The sequence below is a fragment of the Chelonoidis abingdonii genome, chromosome 3, assembly GCF_003597395.2.
Source record: "Chelonoidis abingdonii isolate Lonesome George chromosome 3, CheloAbing_2.0, whole genome shotgun sequence".
NCBI lineage: Eukaryota > Metazoa > Chordata > Testudines > Testudinidae > Chelonoidis > Chelonoidis abingdonii.
Window position 1 is genome coordinate 117,851,133 of NC_133771.1, and position 14,758 is coordinate 117,865,890.

Below are 14,758 nucleotides of genomic sequence, written 5' to 3' on the forward strand. Positions count from 1 at the left end.
CCAGTATATGGTGACTGCAAAAATTTTTATTATTTTTTTTTTTTTTTTTTTTTTTTTAAAGACAACTGATTACCACAAAGAGTTTTTAAGTAATAGTGAAACAGTGCCTGGGCTGTTGTTTTTTCTGAAAACTGTTTCTGACTATACATAGCCGCAGCACATTCTATGCTTTATACCTCATAGTGCAACAGAGGAAAGGGATTTTTCTTCCCCCCATTTTTGCAATTCTAAACTTTCAAAACACCAGCTATTTTCTCATGACAAGCTCACGGGTTAGAAGTGTAACTGTAATTAAAAATCAGACTGTGCCATTAGATATCACTCATGATAGCATCAGGCTGTTTTCTCATTCATTGTAACAGTACAGCAAGGACTGTGAATATTAGCTCATAGCAATAGCTCATTGCCCGTTCCATCCCCAATACCGCAGAAGTAACAATGAACCTTAGCTTATTTAGCTAAAGCATTGCATTTCTTTGACCAAAATTTCTTTGCTGGTACCTTCTCTTAGAGACAAGGACTAGTAAACATTCCCATGTTGAGGCTGATGGTTTTTGGATATTGGCATTTACTGCATTGTGAAACAGCCAATATCTTCCCCCAGAAGAATGTTTTACCAACCTGAACCCAAAGTATCTCATGTGTGACTGCTACTGGGTAGCAGACAGATTTTTATGCGACTTCCTCAATTGTACCTATGATCTTAAAGGACTGTGTATACTCTTGGTGTAGATTCCTCAGGTGAAATGCAGGCCCCACTGAAGTCAATGATAAAATTACCATCAGCTCATATGGGGATGGAATTTCACCCTGGGACTTGAATTAAAATGTCTTGGCTTTACCTTCTCATTTGTAAGTGCATGACCAAGGCAGGGTGTTCAATCATAGGTATATACAATATTGGCTGAGACTGTGGGTTCTGAGCAAAGAGATTCTAAATGGCAGGATCTAACGTTAAGGCCTGACCCCAAAGCCCACTGAAGTCAATGGGAGTATCTCTGGGCTTTGGATAGGCTCTGGGTGCCATGTGTCAGTTTATAGCAAATCTAAGACACTTCTGAAAGCAAGATGGAGTTTGGCTAGAAAACACATTGATTCAGGCCACCTGCTGAAGTGGCTGTGGAACTTCCACTGGCAATACTATCACTAGGTAAAACTGTTTGGTTTCTTAAATTGCAAAATGACAGTCACCTTCCTCCACTGATGACAGCAAAATAGTATTCCATCACATATCCCCTTTGGATTAGCAATCAGTGTTACAGCTACAAGAAACCATGTGCTGGCCCATGCCACCCATTTCAAAAGAGAATACTTTGCCCTAAATCTGGTGCAGTCTGAGGGACTGCATGACAGGCACACATAGCTCTTTTAACCAATTTATGGAGCAGTGGCACCCACACCATTGGAGGCTGCCTCTTTCCCAAAACAAAAACAAAAAGTGCTGCATTTAGTCAACCACGGGGGACATAAAAGGCTATAGAATGTGGTGATTAGTCAGAATAGAGAGGAGAGCCCTCCCCTAGGCTGGCTGGATATAATTTGGCCTGCACCCAGGGCCTGCTCTACTGTTTTTGCCGCCCCAAGCAGCGCACCGAATTGCCGCTGCGGAAGGCAGGGGCAGTCTGTGTGCCCTTAGGGCGGCTCACACATTTCCGTGGCGGCTGAAGACACAAGCTGCACCACTGGAAACAGCTGGACATAGAAGTTGCCGCCAAACCGCCACGGAAACACACGAGTCGCCCTAACAGCACACGGACTGCTCCCGCCCTCCGCAGCGGCAATTCACACACTGCTTGGGGGCAAAAACCACAGGGACTGCTGCCCCTTGCAGATTGCCACCCCAACACCTGCTTGGGAAGCTGGTGCCTGGAGCCAGCCTGCCTGCACCCAGCAAAACTGCAAACATGAATGAGAAAAAGCTACTAAACTCATATGACCAGAATGTAACTATTTCAGGCCCAGGCCATTGCCAGCAGCTACACTGCATGGGTGTAGGAGGTTTTAAAAAGGTCTTCTTTTGATGCCATCAGGATGCACATTGCCTAACCCCCTTCCACAAGCAGAAAATTCTTAGACTTCTTGGAAAATGTTATGATCCCATTGCAAGATCTATCAGAACATGACCAGAATTTTTTTTAAACTGTTGTTGCACCAGTGCTTTAAAGAGCTATCAGAAGAGCTTTTATTCCTATTTTTATAGCGGAGTTGTTCTTATTCCTCAGAGTTTTCTATCATACTAACTTAAGCACCTCACTCTCAACCAAAAAGTCCCAAACAAGCTTCAAGTTGAAAAGTTTATTGCTAGTCAACCCGAGATTTCTTAAGCGCTCCTGAAAACATCCTTCAGCTTTAAAGATTTGTCATAACACCTACAAAATTCATGATTGCTTTTTTAATGCAGGCACAATGCATTACATTAAGACCATCACTTCAAACAAATAAAAATCTGACAGCTAGAGCAAAGGTGTTCAGACAATATATTATATACAAGCATTTGAGTGAGCTACTGTCATTTAACATTTTTTCAGATTGTTTTTAGCCATCAGGGTATTAGGCGCTTTCTAGAACTAGCTCCCTGCCCCAAAGAGCTTAGTCTCCAGCTCTGATTTTACACTTGACAGTATGCTCTCAACTGCAGGATTAGAGACTAATTTTAGACCTGACAGACAGAGCAGCAAGCCCTGGGGAGATGATATTAGTGTGTCTCTTATCTTTCCTCACCTTAAGATCCACTGGTCACTCAATTAACCCATATGCACATTTTGGTGGCATTCCCCACCAATATCTCAAAGGTGTAACCGTAGGCCTTTGAGACACTGGCCTCCTGCAAACATTTTTAGTGCATTAACACCAGCATTTGCAGGTGATGAGAGGTCTGAACATAAACATTCTCTCACTTGTGTGTGCAGCTGTTAAATGGTGGCATGAGTATGTAGAAAGGTGTCTACAAAGTTGCATGTGGACAAGAGCAGAGGACTTGAAGCCCCTTAGATCTGTAACTCCCTCTCCCCCTCCCACCATGGAATAAGATACTGTAGCACACTTAAGTATTTTAAAGCTATTTAAGGAAAAGGGAATTCTATAAGGAAAGAAGAAGAAACCCCAAATCTCGAGCTGAGAAAACTGCACTGATGCCCTGGAGTGTCTGAAAAACTCCCCTGAAAAGACGTCACAGCCACAGCTCAGTGAAGGTAAAGAAGCTGAGGTTTCTGCTCTGAGGTTTTTGGTTTTACAATCAACATTACCAGGGAAATGGATAATTTAAATACCATGCTAATAAATGTCAATATTAATCCTGAGGTTGAAGCTACCATAGCTCTGACAAAAATGAAACAACAGTAGGGAAGTATGAACTCAACAGGAGTAGAATGAGTCAACTTTCTTAGGAAGCTGTGAAGCTAGATATAGAGGGCATGATTATGGCCTCTTATTAAAAGAATCTCCTCTCTATACTAAGCCACAAAACCACAGCCAGGACAGCGATGATGTGAAATGGTTGGTTGTCTCAGCTGACCTTGCAACAAAGGTCAGTTCATCTACACAGTAACATTACTTCTGAAAGCACTATACAACATGATCATGATCATAGCAGTGGATTCTATCTATCTCATAGTGCTTAGAACTTCATTTTTGTAGCAGGAAGAATTTGGATATTTTCCAGAATAGCAGCCTTCACGTAGTGAGCCATGCTGGGAATTGAGGTAGGTATGCCAGAATTTCTCAGCCCCATTTGACATCTCCTAAATTTAGGTACCTACATATATATTTAAATCATAGAAGTGTAGGACTGGAATGGACCTCAATTTGGTCACCTAGTCCAATCCCCTGCACTCCAGTAATAATTCTGTTGTTACCTCTGTATTGTTCTCATTGGAAAGGCAGCATGAAAGTTTGCACTGACACTAATCTGTGCTATGGATAAAGAGTATCCAAAATCATCAAGCCATTTCTCTTCAACAGCATTAACTTCAGACACAGCAAGCATTAAGAATAAGAATTAGATGTGTTAATAGTTTTAAGTGTTTACCTGACATGTGGTGAAAAAAGCAGCCATTTCTGTCTTCCAGACAAGAGAACCTTTTTCAAGGAATGGATTTTCTTACAGCAAAGTAGGAAGTGACAGACAAAACCCAACTCCCTTGTATTTCTTAGGGCTATGAGAAAACCATACTGTCCTATCAGTCCCACTCTGGACAGTCTGTTGTAATACAATCCAACAGTTGAATACCATGTGCTGAATTGCACCATGACTGATCGCTGTTCCTAGCTCTGGGTGTCTGCACTCCAACAAAAAAACCACTGCGCTGAATCTCAGAGTTTGGGTCAATTGGCTCAGAGTGCAGGGCTAAAACTTGCAGTGTAGACATTTGGGTTGGGCTGGGGGGGAGGGTGACCAAGCCCAAACCTCTACACTGCAGCTTTTAGCCCTGTAGTGAAATAGCAAAGAAATATACATAAAATACAAAATCCTTTATTGAGACAGTCATCCAGAATCAAGCAGTATTCTACGCTATTAAAGGTTACACATGTACACTAGGCAGTCCTGGGACTGAAAGATCAAGAAGTATTGGCAAACAGAGCTTTGCTCTGGTACCTGCATAGTTGTTTCCAATGCATTATATAAATATAGAAAGAGAAGGGTATTTCATCATCTATATCTGGACCGCTCCTTATCTTTGGATTTCTTAGGGCTTCTGCTTCTCTCTCTCTTTTTATCACGCTCTCTTTCCCAAAGCTCTCCTCTATATTTGTCTTTAGATTTGCTGGAACTGTAGTGGCTGTCTCTGTCCCGAGACTGGCTGCGACTGCGACTTTGATGTCTGTCTCTCTTTTCGCTCTTTCTTTTCTCTCTACAGCATTCTTCTTCATATTGCCGGTCAGAGTCCTGTCAAGGAAGTTTGGTGACATGCAGTTATAGGTGAAAGGGGAAAAAATATTAAAGGGTATAAAACAGAACAAGAAAGTAGGTAACATCAGCTCTTTGGCTTTCTAAAAATTGTACTGCTTCTAAGCAATTCAAATGCATAATGTGAAGCATTTAATGTGAAATAAACGTGTGGCAAAATAAACTGCAGCAACACCAAGAAGTGCTACCTCTAATGGTATTCAATTACATTTTCTGGGGGGTCAGAAAAGAAAATGTCCAAATCTTGGGGTGGGGGGGCAGGGGGGAAGGATTCTGCAGCTGTTTGCATTCTAGTGAAAGCATGTCAATTCTTCACCCAGCTGGCAGGGATTGGCTACCTATGGATATGCGCCAAAGATGGAATGTTGGCTGATTTTTGAATAGCATGCAGACTTCTAGTCCAATCAGGGGCATGCTTTGGGATGCACTTCAGTTTATTTGCCTTCTGCTTACTGTCATGCCATGTACAGGTGAGGTCTGTTTATCTGAATTTCAATCAAACATCATGATTATATGAATAAGCAATGTGCTCCCCATGCAAGGGCGGCTCCAGGCACCAGCACTCCAAGCGCATGCCTGAGGCAGCAAACTGCGGGGGGCACTCTGCCAGCCGCAGCTAGGGCAGCAGGCAGGGTGCCTTTGGTGACTTGCCTGCGGAGGGTCCACTGGGCCCATGGCTTTGACGGACCTCCCGCAGACATGCCTGTGCCTGTGCTTGGGGCAGCAAACTGTCTAGAGGCGCCCCTGCCCCCATGCTCATTCGGGTAATCAGGATTTTCAGTCCAATGGTGGCAAGAGGAAGGGAGAGTAGCTGCAGAAGAAAAGAGCCTCCTTATTACTGCATGTGCCAGAGGAGCTGGGAGAAGCCCAGGGGAAGAGGGGGCAACTTCCCTAGAGCCTGTCTATCCCCTCTTCCCTTCATCTATATCCAGCTCAGGACTCTGCTGTAAGGGGACTCCTGCTACCTGGCTCCCCATCTAGCCAAGGACAGCCGTGCTACTCAGCTCTAGCTCCACCCCAAGCTCCTAACAGCTCTGACGAAGGATGGTCCTGCTACTCAGCTCTGGCTGTGGCCTGGGCTCCCAGCTGCTCTAGCCCCTGTTTTCTGCTCCTGGTCCCAGTTTCAACTTCTTTGCATCCCTCCATGCCCAAGCCAGCACGTCGACTCGGAGGACGTATTGCAATCATGAGCGAAAGGGGCTTGCCTGGCAGGGGAGCTGCCCATGAGGCGATGACCAAATCTCCACACAGCTCCAGCCCTTACCAAGCAGGCCCTTTCCCTCCCCAGATGCAACTCATACTCTGAACTGGCACAGGGCGGCCTGGGGGCAGGGGGAGGATGATATTCAAAGGCGGGTCAGCATGGGGACACTGCAGCCAGGACCAGCAGGGGAGCTCGGGGTGGAGCTGGAGCCAACTAGCAGGGCCCCCTGCATGGAGCAGGACAGAACAGCTGACACTCAGCCAGTCAAACAGAAGGCCTTTGGTCTGTGGGCTCGACCAACACTGCTCGAAGGCCTTCTATCTTTGGACTGCATTAGTTGAAAGAAGAATAGCAGACAGTGGTAATAATAATGTTCAGGGGTTCCGCTCTGGAGCTTTAGCTTGGCCTGTTATCACAGTTGGAGTTATTTGCAAAATTCAGATCTGGATTTAGATTTGGATTATTCTGACAATGGGGGTGTCTGGATCCAGGCTTTTGGTTCAGGCCCATCTCTATTTTGTATCAGCACAACACTGACTAAGCAAAGCTCTATATAATGTTACTTAGTTAAACCAGAGAAATTTCAGACACTGCAAGTCATCAGAGAACAACTGCTATTCAAAAGCTCATAAACAACATTATTCAAAATGCCATTTGGCGTTAGAACTGAGCAGCCTGCAGCACTTACCTACAAGCTTTAACATATCAAAGCGTTCATCAGAAGCATACTTCCAGAATTTGCATTTTGGGAAGATCATTAAGAAACTGATTTAGCACTGAAATGTCTGCCAAATGGAGACAACAGGCCTTTTAGTATATCATTTCTGGAATGATTAAGATGATGGAGGTCACATCATTACAAATCCCAAGCTCTTCCATAAGACGTTCTGGGTGCTTTCATTTAAAAAATAGACTCTTTACTGTTTGCACAACCATTAAACTACCCAGAAGTGAGATTTCTTTTATTTCAAAATCTGAAAAGGACGATTTACACATTTTTTTCTTCAGCTCCTTCCCCTCCCAGCACACACACACAATTCCTAAGAAGTTTTGTGAAAGTCTATATTGTAAATTCTAACCACATTTTTGTGTACTCTTCAAGCCAGTGTTGTAGCTTGCTTTGGAATGGGATACTTCACCAATATGCAAATATCAGAGAAAAACAAATGTAGTCACTGCCAAAGGGGAAGAAACGAGTTTAAAATTTGTTCATAGTTATAAGCTATTCCTTACCATAACGGCAAGTATAAATTTGCCCTTTAAATAAAGAACATATACCCAGTCCACATGCACTACAAGTATAAAATACAAAGATCAACATTTATAATCAACAGTACACTGATTAAACAGGTGTTTATGTGGACACCACAGCAAACAGGTTGTATTCTCAAACCTATTAACTATAGTAGATCAAACACAATAGTCAGGTTTACCAAAGCTCACCTGGCCTAAAGCACAGTTAATTTCACTGACCAACAGCACCAATGCATGTGTTCATTTACAATTTAAACACTAATTTCATGTAACTCGTGCAGTTGTGTGTGTAAACCGGGTCTTAGATTCAAGGTAAGTCCCCAAGCATGGCCCGAATGAAGTCCCACTGGACCTCAGTGGCCAAATTTCTAGACTTAAATCCACAACTTTAAACTGAAACTTTTTCTGACAAAAGAAATCCAAAAACCGCAGCACTTCCTTCAAAATTATAAGGGAACAGAAAGAAACCCTTCATGTTTTAAGTTGTGGTTGTAAACAAAAAATAAAACTGAGATTACATGAGTCCAAGAGAAAAATCTATACAATTAAGTGATTTATAGGTCACAGCTGTCGATTCCATAATGTATGTAAGATACTTCCAGGCTGCCCTCACAGACACAGCAACTGCTGCACAGGGAGATCAGACTACACAATCTAAAGTAGTCTGAAAAGTGTGAGCGTGATAGTGTGCTCTTTATTTAAGTAGTATGCGCTGCTGCAAAGGATAAATTTGTCTGGGGATCACAGAGCATCTACCCCTCTCTGCCTCAGTTTCTCTACCTTTAAAATAGGGGTAATACCTAGCCTCACAAGAGTGTTAGAAGGATTAGTTAATGTTTCTTTCCACAGCTGTCTGGCTGCTGGAGGTGAGGGTGGCATGGCATGAGCTATCCCAGCTTTATGCCACCTGAAGATCTTTCTCACACTGAAGTGTGGAACAGATGGAGTAAACTGGGACAGGGAACCAGGGGAGGAGGAGAAAGAGGAAAACAGGAGGGGAAAGATTCGGATATGGAGACTGGTGGGGTGGGAGAGTCAGGACTGGAACAGAGAAAGTGGAGCAAAAGGGGCAGGAAAAGCAGAGGAAAAAGGGTACAGAACCACTTGAGAAGATTCTCCTACAGAACCTGGAATTGAACTCAGTAGTTCTGAGTCTCTACAGTCATCAAATAGCTGTGAAATTAACTGTCAACATCTCTCCTATTTCCTCTTTAGTGACTGGTCCACATAATATTAACTTTGGGTGTAGTTGTGTGTGTGTAGTTTCCTAGAACATTCTGAAGACTGCACAGTCAAGCAATCAAAAGTTAGGAAATGACAGAATTAAGGTTGCCACCTTAATTCAGCAATCTTGCCCATATGCTTTATGACCTGGTCTTTAGTGACAGGATCACATACTACTTTTCCCCTCAACAGGATCCCCGCTTTATTCAGTGCACAGAATGGATCCGCGCTGGGGATGAAGGAGGGATGTGTAGTGAAGTAGGCTGTCTGTAGAACCCCAGCCTTATTTGTGGCAGAAGATGGGTGTGTACTTCCTGAGGCATGGGACTGCAGGTTTAGCCAACAGAACGCAACCCTGGAAAACGAAATTTTATAGTGCATGTGATGGAGCAATAGGTAGATGAGCCAATGATCCAAGCAGGATCACATGTCATGAGAATTAAAAAAAGAAGCAAGATAGCATGGAAAGTTGCCCCCTACACTACACTGACAGCGTGACTGAGATTTTCACTACACCAAAAACATAAATTAATAATATTTAATCAAATAAAAACCAAAAACCAAACCTCAAGCAGAATTTTTAACCTGAAAGCGGAGAAGCACCAGAGACTCCATGAAAGCAAGTAAGGACTTAAATAGTGCTATCAAATTTTACAAGAAAGGCTCTCAGATACTACCGTGGTAGAAAGCAGTATAAAACCGGAAGACAGACAAAGTTCAGGAAAAATAATCAGATGCCTTCCTCCTGCAACAATCGTAATCACATAGCACGACCCTACATTATTCCGTGATCATCTGTTCAGGTGAATAAAGTCATCTTAAATACAATCCAGAGATGGCAAACTTCCTTCATCAAAAAGTCTGCTTCATAAGCAGCTTGGAATTGGGTACGCAGAGTAGGAGGAGACAAAGGTTTCTTATTGCATAGATTAAGGCCAGAAAGGACCTTTACATCATCTCGTCTGTGACCTCCTGTATAATACAAGATGTAGAATTTAAATAAACCTTTCCGCAGAGAGTCCGAGGTACATTCTCAACATGGATTCTCAACATGAACCAATTACCTTAAAATTAAGAGTTATCACTCTATTGACTGAGCTAGCCATGGCACTTTAAAGGAGAGATAATAATGACCCTGATCCAATTCAAACACACAGCCTTCAGACCTAGAGTCACATTCTACTGTTGTGCCACAAGCTTCTGTTGATCTTAGCCATCTTTTTCCATACTTCCCCCCCAAGTGTAACCTTATCTTTGACTACAAAGGCTAATATTTGTGTTTTCTGAGAATTCTATGCATCTCTACTGGATCTCTCTGTTCCTTTATGTAATTAATAGATATTTACAACCTTAACTCCACTTTATCTAAGTTTTTAACCTTAGAATAATATATATGGTTGCTTTCAGTCATAATTTTGTAGTATTTTCTGTAATGTTTGTTTAGTTGACTGAGAACAGTAAATCTCACGAAAGATATTGTGAGAGCCAGAAGTATTCTTCTTCTACAGTCAAGTATGTTAACTAACTTTTACTACCCTAGGGTTTTCTGCATTGCACATCACTGTCATGAGTGACGGGGCTATGTTTATGACCCTGTTTAACTTCTCAAGGAGAAACAGCAAAGATATTTTTCTAACTGCAAGTTGGAAATTTACTAAGTTAAAATGTGCAGTCAACATACCTGTGAGTTAGAATCAAACTTGTATTTACCTATCCTTAGAGCAAAGGGAACTGTAAATTGTTGAATTAATTTTAAGTGCAAAGGAAAATGTTAATCCCAGAAGAGATGAAGTTAAATTGGCTGTATAATGAAAAGGTAGTATGGATGCTGTTATACTTTTCTTTTCCTGATAATTTTATAATTCATGATATTTAAGTAACTGGCTATACCTGCCCTATCAGCTATAAGAGAAGTTAGCACAGTAATAAAATATCAGAAATTAAGAGAAGGAAAAGGCCCATTAGGTCATTTAGATTATCTCTATGCCACCATACACCAGTCACTCTAAATGTCGAAGTAGAGGGATATTTACACTCACACTGTACAGAAATTGGCACAGTTAAACAAGAATTTATCAGATACTTGCTTATTCCCTGTACTTGAAAGTCAGGTGTTTAAGGCTCTGATTATAGGGCCCAGAATTTTGAAAAAATTCATTCAAGTTATAACATTCCATCAGCTGCTTTAAGATTCTTCAGTTTGATGCTAGTTATTGTGGCATTTTAGAAATTGCTTAACTAGGGTGAAGCTATCATTCTTACGTTTCCAGGAAAGGAACAGCTTGCCTCACACCACCACTTATCATTCCTATGGGGAGTCAGCCCAACAGGCTAGTCAGAAAAAATATATATAATTCTGTAAATGCTTGTTCTGCTACATTTAATCCTAGTCTATGGATCCAATGATCTCTGCTATTCTATCACTGCTACTCAGTAAAGTAGTCTGACTGGTGGTTAAATGGTTGTCATTTTTTTCTGCTCTACATTTGTCTTATTTTTGAAACCAATGATAATAAAAATGAAGAAGGCTAAAGAGAACATCCTATTTACTGAATTTTGAGACTAAATTCAGACTGAATGTGGTAGTTTCAAGATGCCTAGGAAGAAACCAACTGGGCATTGTGAGCAAAGAGATAAATACATATTTATATCGACAGGTACACACGTAGGTGACAGCCATGTAATACTGTATTTTCACCACCCTCTGTGCACTAATCCAGATCTATGGGAATTACTACAAACAGAATCTGAGTAGCTCTTAACTTCCACTTTTTTATTTATTATTATTATTTGGGTATTTGAATTGGCAACAAGCAAAGTGTTTCCTTCTCCTCCCAATCCCCTATCTGTTGAATTTCCCTCCATCTTTCCCCAAAGTTACACTGGCCTGAAGCCCTACACAAGCAACATTTAATCCTGACAGTTGATGACAGATCAAAGTTTAAGATCTGACCTCCCAAAACCATCAGGGCTAAAAATTTATTCCCACCCAGGAGATTCCCAGCTTTCCAATAAGACATGCAGCATTTCTATTCTGGTAGATCCAGAAATAGCCTCCCAAGCCTCCCAAGGCAGTATCCTGGACCATGAAGCTGGAGAAGGGACCTCTGGTGAGTGTACCTTTGTAAAAATAAAATGTGGTTTAAAAGAAAGTGTTTTTTAATGATTGATTTGCCCTGAGGACTCGGGATGCATTCATGGCCAGTACAGCTACTGGAAAAGTCTGTTAACATGTCTCGGGATGGAGCGGAAATCCTCCAGGGACATCTCCATGAAGCTCTCCCGGAGGTACTCCAAAAGCCTTTGCAGGGAGAGCAGCCTTATTCTGTCCTCCATGGTAGGACACTTGACTATACCATGCTAGGAGCAAGTAATCTGGTATCATTGCATGACAAAGCCTGGCAGCATATGTCTCGGTGTTTGCTGGCATTCAGACAACATCTGTTCTTTCTCTCTCTGTGCTATCCTCAGGAGAGTGATATCATTCATGGTAATCTGGTTGAAATACGGGAATTTAATTAAGGGGACATTCATAGGTGGCCGTTCCGACTGGGCTGTTTGCCTGTGGCCGAAGAGAAATCCTCCCTGCAGTTAGCCAAGTGGGCGGGGGGACAGACATTGGCGCTGAGCTGTTCCGTTTGGCTAGCAGGGATCTTCCCTGATACCAGCCACGTGGTGCCGTGGGGGGAGGATTAAAGCAGTCATCCCAGAGAAAACAATTGTGTGTGTGTGTATGGGGGGAGGGGGGTTAGTTTGGTTTCTGCTCCTGCACGTTAACATGAAAACCACAGCCCTAAATGGACAACTCAATGGCCATTGCTTGGTATGAGAAAGGAAGGTGCTGCTGTTATGAAGATTGCAGAATCCGAAAGACTATGGCTTACCATGGCCGCCTGCAAGCCAAATTCTGTTGCCCAGCATGTTTGATCTAACACCAAAGCCGCAGGCACTCAATATAAGATGCGGTTGGCTTACAGGGAATTAGAGTCAACCAAGGGGGTGGGTTTTCATCAAGGAGAAACAAATAGAACTGTTACACCATAGCCTGGCCAGTCATGAACCTGGTTTTCAAAGCTTCTCTGATGTGCAGCGCTTCCTGATGTGCTCTTCTAATCGCCCTGGTGTCTGGCTGAGCGTAATCAGCAGCCAGGCAATTTGCCTCAACCTCCCACCTCACCATAAACATCTCACAGAGATTGTGGAGCACACAGCAAGCAGCAACAACAACAATGGGGATTTTGGTTTTGCTGAGGTCTGTGATAGTCAGTAAACTGTGCCAGTGACCCTTCAAACGTCCGAATGCACACTCTATCACCATTCTGCACTTGCTCAGCTATAGTTGAACAGTCTCTACTACTGTCCAGGGTGCCTATGTACGGCTTCATGAGCCAGGGCATTAAGGGTAGGCTGGGTCCCCCAGGATAACTACAGGCATTTCAACATCCCAACAGTTATTTTCTGGCCTGGGAAGTAAATCCTTTCCTGCAGCCGTTTAAACAGACCAGAGTTCCTGAAGACGCAAGCGTCATGAACCTTTCCTGGCCATCCCACACTGATGTTGGTGAAACGTGCAGCACCGCTGAAAAGTACCCCTGCGGTTTATGCACCGGCTGCCTTGGTGGTCCGGTGCCAAGATAGGGATATGGGTTTTGTCTATCACCCCACCACAGTTAGAGAATCCATTGCAGCAAAGTCATCTGCTATGACCTGCACTACTAAAGAGTCACTATCTTTGATAGCAGCAGCTCAGTGATTGCGTTGGGTACTTGCCATGACAGCAGCCCCCACAGTAGATTTGCCACTCCGAAAATTGATTCCCGACTGACCGGTAGCTGTCTGGCATTGCAAGCTTCCAGAGGGCTATCGCCACTCGCTTCTTAACTGTGAGGGCTGCTCTCATCTTGGTATTCTTGTGGTTCAGGGCAGGGGGAAGCAAGTCACAAAGTTCCATGAAAGTGCACTTACGCATGCAAAAGCTTCAGAGCCACTGGGAATCATCCCAGACCTGAAACACCATGCGATCCCACCAGTCTGTGCAAGTTTCCCGGGCTCAGAATCAGCATTCCATGGCATGAACCTGCCCCATTAACACCATGATGCCCACATTGCCGGGGCCCATACTTTGAAAGATCTCTGTGTCCATGTCCTCATCACTAGTTACCGTGCTGCCATCACCTCCTCGTCTGGTTTTTCAGCTTCTGGTTCTGCATAAACTGCATAATAATGCACGAGGTGATTACAGTGCTCCTAACTGCTGCGGTGAGCTGAATGGGCTCCATGCTTGCTGTGTTATGGCGTCTGCTCGGGCAATCCAGGGAAAAGGGCGCGAAATGATTGTCTGCCATTGCTTTCACGGAGGGAGGGTTGACTGACAACATTTACCCATAACCACCTGTGACAAATTTTTGGCCCCATCAGGCATTGGGAGCTCAACCCAGAATTCCAATGGATAGTGGGGACTGCGGAACCGTGGGATAGCTACCACAGTGCACCGCTCAGAATGTCGACACTTGCCACAGTACTATAGACGCACACCTCCAAATTAATGTGCTTAGTGGGGATGCACGCACTCGACTTCATACAATCTGTTCCCAAAAATCGACTTCTGTAAAATCAGAGTAATGTCGTAGTGTAGACATACCCTTAGAAGAAGTCTAGCCTTAGGGGCATTACTTGGCAAAGGACAGGTGAAGCAACTGAAGGATCATGCAAATTGCTATTTATCATGCGTGATATCACCACCAGAGAAACAACACAAATTTGCTGCCAATAGGCAAACTCATTTGACCACGCAGAGATCAAACAGGCATTTATACCAACAGAACAGAAAACAAATGAGATCGCCTTTTCCAATTGGCAATTTAAGATCAAACTTAACTGTCAATATTTTTATTAAACTATTACAGCTGTATAACAGAACAAAGTCCAACAGAAAGAGTAGCTGACTCGCTAATCAAACGCTTGCCATCAGCCATAAAAATCAACACATGGCTCACTATGCTCATAAACCATGAGAAATTATAACATATGGGAAACTCAGTAAGGTCTTAAATAAATTCAACAAAAGTTCCCTGGACAAACACTACACTCCTCCCACAGACTCTGATAGGAAAAAAAATATATATATATATATAAAAAAAAAATTCCCCTCTCACCCCTATGGGTGGTAT

The 14,758-nt window shown here is 43.0% G+C and overlaps 1 protein-coding gene across 1 annotated transcript in view; it reads right to left on the reverse strand.

Moving 5' to 3' along the window:
* Window positions 1-2,280: 2,280 nt before the first annotated feature.
* PPIL4 (peptidylprolyl isomerase like 4) overlaps window positions 2,281-14,758 on the reverse strand; it is a 41,554-nt gene continuing 29,076 nt past the window's right edge. The window contains exon 13 of the mRNA XM_032771767.2: window positions 2,281-4,885. Coding sequence (XP_032627658.1) covers window positions 4,649-4,885 — 237 coding nt within the window. The 3' untranslated portion in view covers window positions 2,281-4,648. The remainder of the gene's footprint in view (window positions 4,886-14,758) is intronic.